Genomic DNA, 13,013 nt, shown 5'->3' with positions numbered 1-13,013 from the left:
AACACCCGCCATGTAGAATCATTAACCGTTCCACATTCCCCAGATATATTAAAGAATTAATAATGATAAATAACCAGTAAGATAGATATGCCTTTATATCTACCCTGTCCTGTTTATACAGAAAAGCGACAGGGGCCAAAACTACAAAACCGCTCCCCTGCCACCTTAATGTTGCTGGGCACCATCTGTCAGCTGGAGCTCTGGAAGAGGTAAGAATTTCACTATATAGCAGGGCACTGTCTTTCACCTGGAGCCCTGGAAGAGGTAAGAATTCTACTATGTAGCTGGGCATCATCTTTCAGCTGGAGCCCTGGAAGAGATAATGCTTTTAAAATGTCTGGTTTATCTTGCAGATATGTGATACTTGTAATTTTCTTCTAATTTATCAGCTGTAAACATCTTATAATTTATCCAGAATTGCACAAAATACCTTTTTGTTTTCATACCACAGATTTCAGTGAAGTCTTGGTTTGCTGACCTAAACAGAATATAGATGAAGTGTAGCTTTTGAATTAAAAGTTAAAACTTGAAAATTACTTCTTGGAAATATTCATAAAGTTTATTTAACATGTTTAAAGTATAACCACACTGGGTAATGGGTGACGTTTGGTGCAGGATTCTATTTTCTAAAGAAGTACTTAAATGATTATTGAATATGGAACATTTCAGGCAATCATTGACAGCCCATATATAGCAGAAGCTGCTGTTATAGGTGTACCAGACGAATTAAAGGGAGAAGTCCCACTTGGTTTATGTGTTCCCAAACATGGTAACTGCTTACTTGTCTGTCTCTATAGACGTTGTGTTCACTTTTGTATTAAACTCTATATTTTTATGCCTCCGATGGGAGGCATATTAGTTTTCAACTGTCCGTCCATTCGTTCGTTCGTTAGTCACAACGTTAACTTTTTGCATGAAGGCACTTTACTCACGAACCACTGCACCCAGGATCTTCAAACTTCACATGCTGATAGTACTTATTGAGTACACCACCCCTACTGACTTTGGGGTCACCAGGTCAAAGGTCAAGGTCACAGGGGCCAACGTTAACTTTTTGCATGAAGGCACTTTACTCCCGAACCACTTCACCCAGGACCTTCAAACGTCACATGCTGATAGTACTTATTGAGTACACCACCCCTACTGACTTTGGGGTCACCAGGTCAAAGGTCAAGGTGCTGTGGGGGCATTTGTCACCATAAGTGACAGCTCTTGTTTAATTTAAACTTAACTTTAAGTATAATGGAAGGATATAGTACATGTAATTTCATTGAAAATGGAACTTCATAACAGTATTGGATGGAAAACTGTTGTAACTCGCATTCAAGTATCCGATCCACAGATAGGTAACATTTCGATTTCTGGTGACCCCATGATATTTCGATATCATTTGAAACAAGAATTAGTAGATAAGATGACCATAGTAATATGCATGAATCACTACAGTCAGGTTTTTTTTTTACTGCAAAATGATAAATATTACACTGTAATAACTGGATTTCTGTTGAAGTATTTTTGAAAACTATAAAGTAAAAAATAAAAATTCTATAACATATTTTGTCATGTATAGTATATTTTCATTTTCAGCAGTCAATGTACAATGTACTTTCAAACGATACCAAACTTACATGAGCTTACCAGGCAATTTTTCATATACATGTATATTAATAGCTATGTTATATGGAACTTGCTTATTTGTGGACCGGATTCCTTAACCCTTATCATGCAGGACACGATTGATTCTGCTATTGTGACCAGTGTAGATCATGATCAGCCTGCACATCCGTGCAATCTAATCCAGATTTGCACTGTTTGCCATTCAGTTAGAATCTGTTAGGTCAGCAACCCTATTAACAGCCAATGGTACTCTTCAAACTAAAAGATGGAAAAGTTCATTATAGAAATTTAGGAGGTTTAGGGTTAAGTTACGACTGAGTTTTAACAGTTTTCCTCTGAACCCTCATACAATTATAATTCCTTTTACCAGTAATATTTACTTCGCACTACATTCTTCTCTTTTTTTTCTTTTACCAGAGGGTAAGGTATAGCATGTAGTTGTTTGAAAGTTAGAGCTTTAGTTAAATGATACTTGTTGTTTTTATTTAGTTTAGTTAAATTGAGAAAGAAAAGAATGTGCTGAACATTGCTTGCATGTTCAAAGTTTTTATCATTACACACCAGGTATAGCATTAACATTTGTACAACAAGAAAGTTTTAAGAGCCCTATTTTGGTCATTAAATTTCTCATACTTTTGCACCAAATAAAACATTGGATACAAAAATAAAGGATACTAATTTTGAGATGACAATTTTCACTTATTTGATATTACTCGAAATAAAAAACAATACATACAGCCATCTCTAAATTTATTAAACATGTCACCAATCTGTACCGACAATATATTCAAATAGATATAGGTACGTGATAATAAAACCTTGAAATATTGCTTACGAATTACATGTATATTCATATCATTTCAAATTAATAAGTTTGGTTGTGTCGGCCGCTCAAATTTGGTAGCTAGCTCATCGACCGGAAGGGACCAAGCCTGCCAAACATTACAAGTGAAATTGCCAAAAGGATCCCGATCGCCAAGTCACTTTTGAAAATATTACTAATGGCATCAATTGCTACGCATCGCATTACCAAAGGAGTCCCACTGATCGTGCAATCATAGACCCATGCTTCCAAGTTGACCGTACCGTGAATCGGTACCAACCTTGAAAGCAAAGGACCCATAATCACACTACCAGCTCGATACGAGGTATGCTGGTAGAACCTGTAATGCGTTACTGGCAGCAAACACGTCGACTAGGCCTTACCAAAACTACATGGGCCAGACCTAGTGACCCGAAGCAACATTCAGGTCAACGACAGACTACAAACAAACCCGAAGCAACATTCGAGTTTACCACTACTTAGTGACCCGAAGCAACATTTGGGTCGACAACAATAAGTAAACAAGTAACCGGAAGCAACAGTCCAGTTGACAACCATTGAAATAACCTGGTGACTCAGAGTAACAATAACAGCTTACATAAAGTAGTGACCTGCGAAATAAGATAGAAAAATCCGAATACGGACGGCCATGTCTCCTCTTGAACGCAAAATAGAATGCCATCGAGGAGAGAAGTCACGCCCATATTCCGAAGTAAGCGAAATTTGAAATTGTAAATAACGATAACTTGTTAAATTTACTTCATAGAAACTGCAACGCCTGGTCACCTTCCGGCCAATAAGAATTTTACCGCAATATACAACATATAAATAGAGCGACATATATGAATGAAACCTTAAGATAGACTGTCCGACTCTTTATATACATATATTTAAATTATTTAGGCATAGAATTACTTCTTCATGAAGTAAATACACTAAATGTCCAGAATTATGCTGCTTAGTATACATGTAATGTCAGATAATTGTCCCATTAAGCTAGCACAAACTGTCACACGATATAAATGCACATAAAATGTGTAATAAGAACAATCAAATACCCGAGCACTATGATCATTAACTGACAAATCACTTCCAATAAATCAGTGTCCACACTAAATAAGTATATTACAAATGACTGTTCACATCAGCATTAATTCCAGGTACCGCTAAGGCGCCTGTTACCATCTATTTGATAAAATCACAGTCTTCATCAGGGTGCATGTACCACGTGACTTTTTCGCTAATCTGGGGTGCCAAAAACATGGCGGATTCCTCGATAAAAGTGATATCTTCTTAAATAGCTTTTAACCAACTTGTTCAAATAAAGGGATACATGGATGAGTGCCGTCTTATATAAAAATCCAACACTCGGCTACAAGTTTTTTGTTTCAAAGTCCGTTCGTTTTCTCTAAAAGTGCAACCGCGCAACTGAAGTGAACAAAGTTGATGATGTTAAGACGGGGGACATTTTCGTAAATTCAATAAATTAACCTTTTAAAAGACCGAAAAAGACTACTTTGCGACACATATATTTGTATAAATATTCTCTCGACATATGCACCTTAAGAAAGTACAAAATAAGAGCCTTACATAGCTTCCGGGGCCAGATTTATGAAATTGCTAAGTAGGGGTCCGGTTTTGTTAATGCTAAGACGGGGGCATGATTCAACGATTTGGTAATGGAAGTCCTTGGTATTTCATTTACCCGCTTCTTACAGTTTTTCCATGTTATACTGCTCATTATAGAATAATCCCGTTATATGTATGTTAAAATTAAAATAGTCATGACAAATGAAAGCTTTCTACCGACTTTAAACTGCATGTTTTACCTAAAGTGAAATGCTTAATTTGACTGATTTAATGAAAAATGCACCAACTTTCACTCTGTGGTGTCGGCCCGGTACAATTTCTCCTTCTTTGCTGTATAGTAAAACGAACACTTTTGGAAATGGATTCAGCGGAGAATTTCACAACAAAAAGTTTATAGCATTGAGAGCTCTGTATTTCTGATCGTATTCAATAAATCATAAAGAAACACTATCATCAACAATGAACTTCTTTGCTACATATCAAAGTACTCAGTCACTCTTTATGATTTCTCACCCACATCTGTCATGGCCGCCAGTCTGGAATAGCTTTTCGCACAGAAATGTTGTCCTGAAAAAAACACACGAACAAAACAACTGTTAAAGACATCAGAAATGACACAAAATGTTTAACAAGTCAAAGAAGAGATGGCTTCAAATTGGGAACTTCAAATTTCAAAGAACTGCTTCCTAGGATACAACGACCCGGAAGTACTTCAATACTTGGGTGACACCCTATGTGTCAAGTTGACGCTTCTTAACAATATTACTACATTTCCAAGTCGGCTTTGGAAAAGTCTGGTTTTTATCGCATTCGTTTTGTCTTCATTGTTTAAGTTAATTGGTTTCTTTGGTTTAACTTTCGATAACTCTAGATGAAACAGGTCTCTAATTATTAAGAATGTGAACCGTTCTTGCTTTTGCTTTGCTTCTGAAAATGGTTTAGAATCTGCACAGCAATGTTAATCTCAAAATTTGTCTTTTTAGACCTTATTACTGTCACTGGCCCACATTGAATAAATCTGAATCTATGATGTCTGCAAAATCAAAAAAAAGTTATTTGCAACCTGGCTAAATTCATATATTTTGCTAACAAACTTCAAATTCCTTAGGGTTTTCCAAGCTAGTAATAATTCTGATATAGATATTGTTGTCTTGTTAAACATTGAAACATATTGCTATTGTATTACTGGTAATGTTTCACTGAATATATCTCTCCTGAAAATTATGTTTGTACCATCTAGTTCCAGATTTTGGTAGATCTATGTTTACACTGTACATATTTTTGTATAGGCTATAAACATTGTAATGAATGTTTTTATGCTTGAATAAATTATTCGTATTCGTATTCGTATTCGTCTTTTTAGATCTTGTGTGCTATTTTTACGGCTTTTATTGGAATATATATCTAAACTGCAGTTTGAAATGAAATAAATTATCATACTTTCAAAGTTTTAATAATGTTATTTAGATACATGTATTGAATTATCAGAGTATGTGCCGGTAATTTCTTCACATGTGTTGTGAAATCATAGTAAATGTTCGAAGGTTAAAGTTTAAAGAATTTTTTTAAACCATTGAATTACCACAGAAGAAAACATAATTCAGAGCCAATATTTATCATAAAACACGTTGCAAGTTTAATAGACGCAGTGATCATTTTGATACTTAATCATACTATAAAGAGGTCAAGTTCTAAGATCTCTCTCACAGACGACCGTGATTCGAAGCCCGAAACCGACCATGTCTCTTATGAAAGAAAGTGGACATTTTCTTTAAGAAGATTTGAATATGGTGCCGGTTCTTCCCAGGAACGATGGTTCGATAAACTGACCACAATACAACTGGCATTAAATTTCATAAAATGAAATATACATAAAGACTAATAAGTTGAAGGTAAAATCATTTATGAATGCATGCAAAAACGTTGACACTATCTAGTTTCTTAGTAAATTGTTGCAAAGCTAATAGCACTGAAAAAGAATTAAAGCCAATTTCAGTCCCTTTCGATCTACAAAAAAGATGAGAATCGGTTTCAAGCGTATACATCGCAGACCGATTCTTCGTTCAAACGACTTGAGACATTTACAGGCTCAGTAAAATGATATTCTGTGGGCTGTGTAGGCTATTCGATACAAAAAAAAACATATTTTTACCAACAATATCATCGAAACAAAAACGTGCCTAGCAATAAACTAACATTTTTGGTAACAATAATTTCAAACATTTGGTTACAATCAAGGCAGTCGAGTACAATCATTACAGGTTGTTAAGCCTCAATTCACATTCAAAAATAAAAGAACTCTTATCAACAAGAATTTTTCTTAAATGCATCTTTGTCACAAAATTTTCTTTTGAACCCATTTATTAATATACTTAATGCACTTCAGTTGAAATTAATGAAGAACAATAATTATAAAAAAAATAAAGGGGAAAAGCGCTACCTTTCCGACCAAAAGTAAATCATAAATGACCATTTTGAAATTCGAAATGATTTTCAAATTTACTTTGATTGAGAAGTTGGGCACCAGATCATACTAAGGGTCATTGAAACACAGGACCAAAATATCCACCCTTTACGGTCTCCTGCAAACCACGGCAGTATCAGCTGTGAAAAATGTAAAGTAATCCAAATTATAGTCAATCCAAATTCTAGAAGTAAGAAGAGATGGACAAAATGTGCAATGCTTAAAATATGCCAATGTGAGATCGTAATATAATAATGTTATTAGTCTCACCGGAAAAGACCGCTCGCCGCAGTTATACATGTAAGGTCCAAGATTTCTGTGGCCTCTTTCGTGGCGCAGAAGGCTTTTTTTGGAATTATAAGCCCTTCCGCATTCCTGGCACACAAATGTCTGAAATGTAAATGCGCTTTAGTACTACAATGATAATAATAATTCATATTTTTAAAACCAAAAAGGACATTCTGAACAAAATGTCTTAAAATAAGATATCTGGAAATAACATATACATTTCGATTTCATTTGGCAACTTACTATCGCTAATGTCAGATGCGCAGATGTATTTTATTCAGCCTAAAAAAAATTAAAGTTAACTCGGCTGAAACAGAATTCAATATAAACTGATGCTTTTTCAAAAACTTAACAGTATTCTTTACAAAGGTTACTATAAAATTATCTAGACATGATACTTTAATCGCGTTAGAAATGTAGTACATAAAGTGAAAGTTGATGCATTTTCAATTAAATCAGTCAAATTAAGTACTAAGTAGTTCACTTTAGGTAAAATTTTACAGTTTACAGTCGGCGAAAAGCTTTCATTTGTCATAACAATTTGAAATTTACCAGACATATAGCTAGATTTTTCTTAAAGTAAGCAGTATAAACATGGAAAAAAACTTAAATGAAGCAGGTTAATGAAATACAAGACTTCCAATAACACATCTTTTAATCACGCCCCCGTCTTAGCATCAAGAAATACGGACCCCTGCTTAGCAATTTGATAAATCTGGACTCGGAAGCTATTGAAGGCTCTTAATTTGTAATTTCTTAAAGTGTATACGTCAAGACAACACTCGTACAAATATCCGTGTCGCAAAGTAGTCTTTTATGGCCTTTTAAAGGGTTTATCTATAGAATTTGCGAAATGTCCCCCGTCTTAACATCATCAAATTTGTTCACTTCAGATGCGCGGTTGCACTTTAAGAGAAAACGAGCGGACTTTGAAACAAAAAACTTGTAGCCGAGTGTTGGATTTTCATATGAGACGGCACTCATCCATGTTTCTTTTTATTTGAACAAGTTGGTGAAAAGATATTTAAGAAAATGTTACCTTTATCGAGGAATCCGCCATGTTTTTGGCACCCCAGATTAGCGAAAAAGTCACGTGGTACATGCACCCTGATAACAATATACTGTTTTCACATCTGAATTGCATTCGTCTTATGGCTCTGGGTACATAAGTTGGTGACACCATCAGAATTCAACATTGATACAACAGAAATTTGTAATGTGGTATCCTGAAAATATATACAACCAACAGCAATTCCTGACCAAAAATAGTTATCACATGGTATAGTATAGGTGAAACAATCTTAGTAATCAAAAATATGGTAGCTTTTGCGGGCTGAGGCGGGCGGGGAAAAGTTGTAAGTTCGATGTTCTTTACAGGTAGACTACGACGTAAGTGAGAAAGGCTGCACGTGTTTTTTGCTTTTATAAGCCGTTAGTAAGATTGTTCTCGGCTCAGTAATTATGTGTAATTCGTATCAGTCAGAAAGACGGGAACCAGTTATAAGAAAAGACCGAGAGATAACCGTGTGACCATGGCAACGAGCATAACAAGTATTTCTTGAATAAATAAATCAAATTATTTTTAATTGAAAATAATTTATCTTATTTGATATTACTCGAAATAAAAAACAATACATACAGCCTTCTCTAAATTTATTAAACATGTCACCAATCTGTACCGACAATATATTCAAATAGATATAGGTACGTGATAATAAAACCTTGAAATATTGCTTACGAATTACATGTATATTCATATCATTTCAAATTAATAAGTTTGGTTGTGTCGGCCGCTCAAATTTGGTAGCTAGCTCATCGACCAGAAGGGACCAAGCGTGCCAAACATTACAAGTGAAATTGCCAAAAGGATCCCAATCGCCGAGTCACCTTTGAAAATATTACTAATGGCATCAATTGCTACACGTCGCATTACCAAAGGAGTCCCACTGATCGTGCAATCATAGACCCCAGCTTCCAAGTTGACCGTACCGTGAATCGGTACCAACCTTGAAAGCAAAGGACCCATAATCACACTACCAGCTCAAATAAGATAGAAAAATCCGAATACGGACGGCCATGTCTCCTCTTGAACGCAAAATAGAATGCCATCGAGGAGAGAAGTCACGCCCATATTCTGAAGTAAGCGAAATTTGAAATTGTAAATAACGATAACTTGTTAAATTTACTTCATAGAAACTGCATAGCCTGGTCACCTTCCGGCCAATAAGAATTTTACCGCCACAATAAATTTCAATTTATCCCCCAAAATTATTATTGAGACGCACAGAGATTTTTTATTATGGCAGATTTCAAATAGTACAGATAAAACTCCAACCCCACCTCATTTAAATGGACCCCGTCAGATCTGAAAAAATTAGTAGCCGTATCAATATCTGGGCTCACTATATCACTCCTGCCAGACCGACTTGTAATAATCCGGCCCGATCTATTTATTCGTTTGCGTTTGACGTCAATAGCTTTGACATTACAGGCCCCCCTCCAGACCCTCCTTGGTAAAATATCTACCCAAATGATAATTGTCTCGGGGAAGGCATCGCGTAGATATTTCACTTCTGTTTCTATTAACTCCCTTAGCTCGATAGAAGATAAACTTGTCAAATCGTTACCACCTAAATGTAAGATGATAGCCCTTGGTGGCGATGACAGTAATACTTGAGTCTGTACTGAATGGCGAAATGATGTCCATCGAAGTCCGCTTATTCCCCACCAAGCTATAGTTATATCGGGTAACGAAAGGTTGGATTTACCGGTGTCTGCTGCTCGTTTACCAGCCCAGAACGGAATTGAATCTCCCAGGACCCACACATCTACAAATAGTTTTTAGATGGAATTGACAAGAATACCTTAAATGTGGAAAATTCGCTTTAAACGGAATAACTCCCAGGAAGAACTGACTTCAATGTACTTTTAAAATGTTGTCCGCTGATACAGTTAAGAGTGGGAAAACACCTCTTTACTGTAGAATTACGTTCGGATGTATACTTTATAGCAATTAGATTTCCATCTACCAAGTTTCATAATTACACTCGCTGAATAACCCTTAGTTGCCAAGTCTGTAGCCCGACCGATTCTAAAGCTATGCGATTTAAATGTACCAGTAATTTGATTTTTAGCTCGACTATTCGTAGAATAGTCTAGCTATTCTACTCACCCTGGCGTCGGCGTCGGCGTCGGCGTCGGCGTCACACCTTGGTTAAGTTTTTGCATGCAAGTACATACAGCCATCAATTAAAGTCATATAGCTTTGAAACTTATTTTTTCTTTTTCTAGGTCAATTACCAACCTCTCTGGGTCAAGTCCCATAACTCTGACATGTATTTTGAGCAAATTATGCCCCCTTTTGGACTTAGAAAATTTTGGTTAAAGTTTTACATGCAAGTTACTATCTCCAAAACTAATGCAGATATTGATTTGAAACTCCAAATGTGTCTTCGGGGTTATAAAACTAGTTGATAGCACCAAGTCCCATAACTCTGACTTTCATTTTGGTCAAATTATGCCCCCTTTTGGACTTAGAAAATTCTGGTTAAAGTTTTGCGTGCAAGTACATACAGCTATTTCTAAAAGGCATATAGATTTGAAACTTATTTTTTCTTTTTCTAGATCAATTACCAACCTCACTGGGTCAAGTCCCATAACTCTGACATGTATTTTGAGCAAATTATGCCCCCTTTTAGACTTAGAAAATTTTGGTTAATGTTTTACATGCAAGTTATTATCTCCAGAACTAATGCAGATATTGATTTGAAACTTCACATGTGTCTTCGGGGTTATAAAACTAGTTGATAGCAGCAAGTCCCATAACTCTGACCTTCATTTTGGCCAAATTATGCCCCCTTTTGGACTTAGCAAATTCTGGTTAAAGTTTTGCGTGCAAGTACATACAGCTATTACTAAAAGGCATATAGATTTGAAACTTACTTTTTCTTTTTCTAGATCAATTACTATCCTCACTGGATCAAGTCCCATAACTCTGACATGTATTTTGAGCAAATTATTCCCCTTTTTGGACTTAGAAAATACTGGTTAAAGTTTTGCGTGCAAGTACATACGGCAATTACTAAAAGGCATATAGATTTGAAACTTATTTTTTCTTTTTCTAGATCAATTACCAACCTCACTGGGTCAAGTCCCATAACTCTGGCATGTATTTTGGGAAAATTATGCCCCCTTTTGGACTTTGAAAATTCTGGTTAAAGTTTTACATGCGAGTTTCTATCTCCAAAACTAATGCAGATATTGAATTGAAACTTCACATGTGCCTTCGGGGTTATAAAACTAGTTGATAGCAGCAAGTCCCATAACTGATATGCATTTTGGTCAAATTATGCCCCCTTTTGAACTTAAAACTCTTTTGATATTTAACCTTTTTGGGTAATATTTTCCTGCTTCTGTGACAATATTTCGAATAGTCGAGCTTGGCTGTCTTACGGACAGCTCTTGTTACTCAGACATTTATACAGAATGGCTGAAAATTGAGTTCTGGTAACCGGGGTGCCTTCTTGATGACAAAATAATATTCCTTCATTTTTTGGTCTTACGGCCAAAAAATCTATTAATGCTTGCACTGCACAGACAGGCCCAGATTCTCTGGGTAGTTTTAACACAGTCGGTTTTCCCCTTTGGTTTGTTTTACTATGCTGAAGTTGAATTGTAAGATATTGGTTATCAATCACGAACAAATCTGATCGTTTAATGGGCCCATCAAATTGTCCCCTAAAGGAGACAACTAGTTCGCTAACCCTGAACAATCCAAAGTATGCTAAAGTAAAGAGCGAAGTAAACAGTTTTGTTTCATACGCATTGAAGCATGTTTCTCTTAGAACTCTGCAAATAGACGTCAAAATAGGCAGAGTTAGTGGGGCTGTTATCATGTGTGATACGGTTCCTATGGCAACCCTCTAGTAATTTATTAACAATGAAAACCTGGGTTATATCATAATATCCAGAAAGTTTGTGAAAATAATTTAGCCCAGCTATATACGTCGTGATTGTCTTGGGTGACAACCCTTTTTCGAAACAATAAGCCATGAATAAAGTGATTTGTTGTTCTGGTATAGGCCAACTGTCTGAAAGATTGTATAACCGCCTAAAATTTTCAAATGCCCAAAAGGCAGTATTATATGTTAGCCTCGAATTCATTGAAATCCCTGACAGAAGCAGCTGTCTAGCTCTAGATCGAAGATGTCCCATAGAAAAGTTGGTATCGAATGGGGGCTGACGTCTGCGTCTGGAGCTAATTCTCTGAACTTGTTCAACTGAAAGCGAGATAAAGCGTCGCAGATTTCATTGCTACAGCCCGGGACATGAGAGGCTTTGATTAAAATATTCAAGTTAAAACATCTCAACGTTAAAATCCTGACAATGCACATAACTCATTCTGCTTTAGAGGATAATTTGTTAAGAATGTGAACCACGGCCATATTATCGCTGTTAAATCTTATTTTTTTATTCATCAGATCCTTTCCCCAAATGAATATAGCTACCAAAATCGGGAACAATTCCAGTACTGTTATATCTGACGTGATGCCGCACGTGTGCCACGTGTCCGGCCACTTCGCCGAACACCAATGGCCTTTGAAGTATATACCAAAGCCTAATCCCTTGCCACCCGCACTATCAGTGTATAACTCTGTATCGATGTTCATGATCCAATAACGGTCATGAAAAACAGAGATACCGTTGTTTTTTTTTAGAAAAACTAACCACATTGCCAAATCAAGCCGTATCTCTTTTTTAATTCGAATGCGATGAAAAGGCTTCGTGAGACCACAAACTGAGTTTATTAGTCGGCGTATAAAAGGCCTACCCACTACTATGGCTCTGCAACAAAAGTTTAATGACCCAATGAGAGACTGCATTTTCTTTAATGTTGTTTTATTTCGTGAAAGAATTTCTTCAATTTTTTGTATAACCTCCTGCATTTTTGCTATAGGAATTTTTACCGTCATATGGTTTGAATCTAGTTCTAGGCCTAAAAAGATCAAAACCTCTGTAGGGCCTTCAGTTTTGTCGAGCGCTAAAGGCACACCAAGTTCAGACATTGTACTCTTAAAAATTTCTAAAGTACGAGTACATGAATCAACAGATTTGTCTCCCCCTAGAAAGTCATCCAAATAGTGTATCAAGCTATCTGACTGTAGTTTTAATTTAACACAAAATTCAAGAAACCTAGCAAACCTTTCAAAAGTTATGCAGCTTATTGATGCC

The 13,013-nt window shown here is 36.1% G+C and overlaps 1 protein-coding gene and 1 long non-coding RNA gene across 3 annotated transcripts in view; one reads left to right on the top strand and one right to left on the bottom strand.

Annotated features, from left to right (window-relative positions):
• Nucleotides 1-13,013, top strand: part of LOC123536581 (acyl-CoA synthetase short-chain family member 3, mitochondrial-like) — a 58,983-nt gene that overhangs the window by 33,172 nt on the left and 12,798 nt on the right. For both annotated transcript variants that reach the window (XM_045319892.2, XM_045319894.2), the window contains exon 15: nucleotides 670-769. In XM_045319892.2, the coding sequence (XP_045175827.2) occupies nucleotides 670-769 (100 nt within the window). The remainder of the gene's footprint in view (nucleotides 1-669; nucleotides 770-13,013) is intronic.
• On the bottom strand, nucleotides 4,445-7,895 carry LOC128550382 (uncharacterized). Its single transcript, XR_008368250.1, has 3 exons — nucleotides 7,822-7,895; nucleotides 6,765-6,884; nucleotides 4,445-4,597 (listed from the first exon to the last, which is right to left on the bottom strand). It is a non-coding gene; the product is annotated as an uncharacterized LOC128550382 (long non-coding RNA).

The sequence above is a fragment of the Mercenaria mercenaria genome, chromosome 17, assembly GCF_021730395.1.
Source record: "Mercenaria mercenaria strain notata chromosome 17, MADL_Memer_1, whole genome shotgun sequence".
NCBI lineage: Eukaryota > Metazoa > Mollusca > Bivalvia > Venerida > Veneridae > Mercenaria > Mercenaria mercenaria.
The sequence above is the reverse complement of the archived record's forward strand: the minus strand, read 5'-3'. Positions and strand labels throughout refer to the sequence as shown.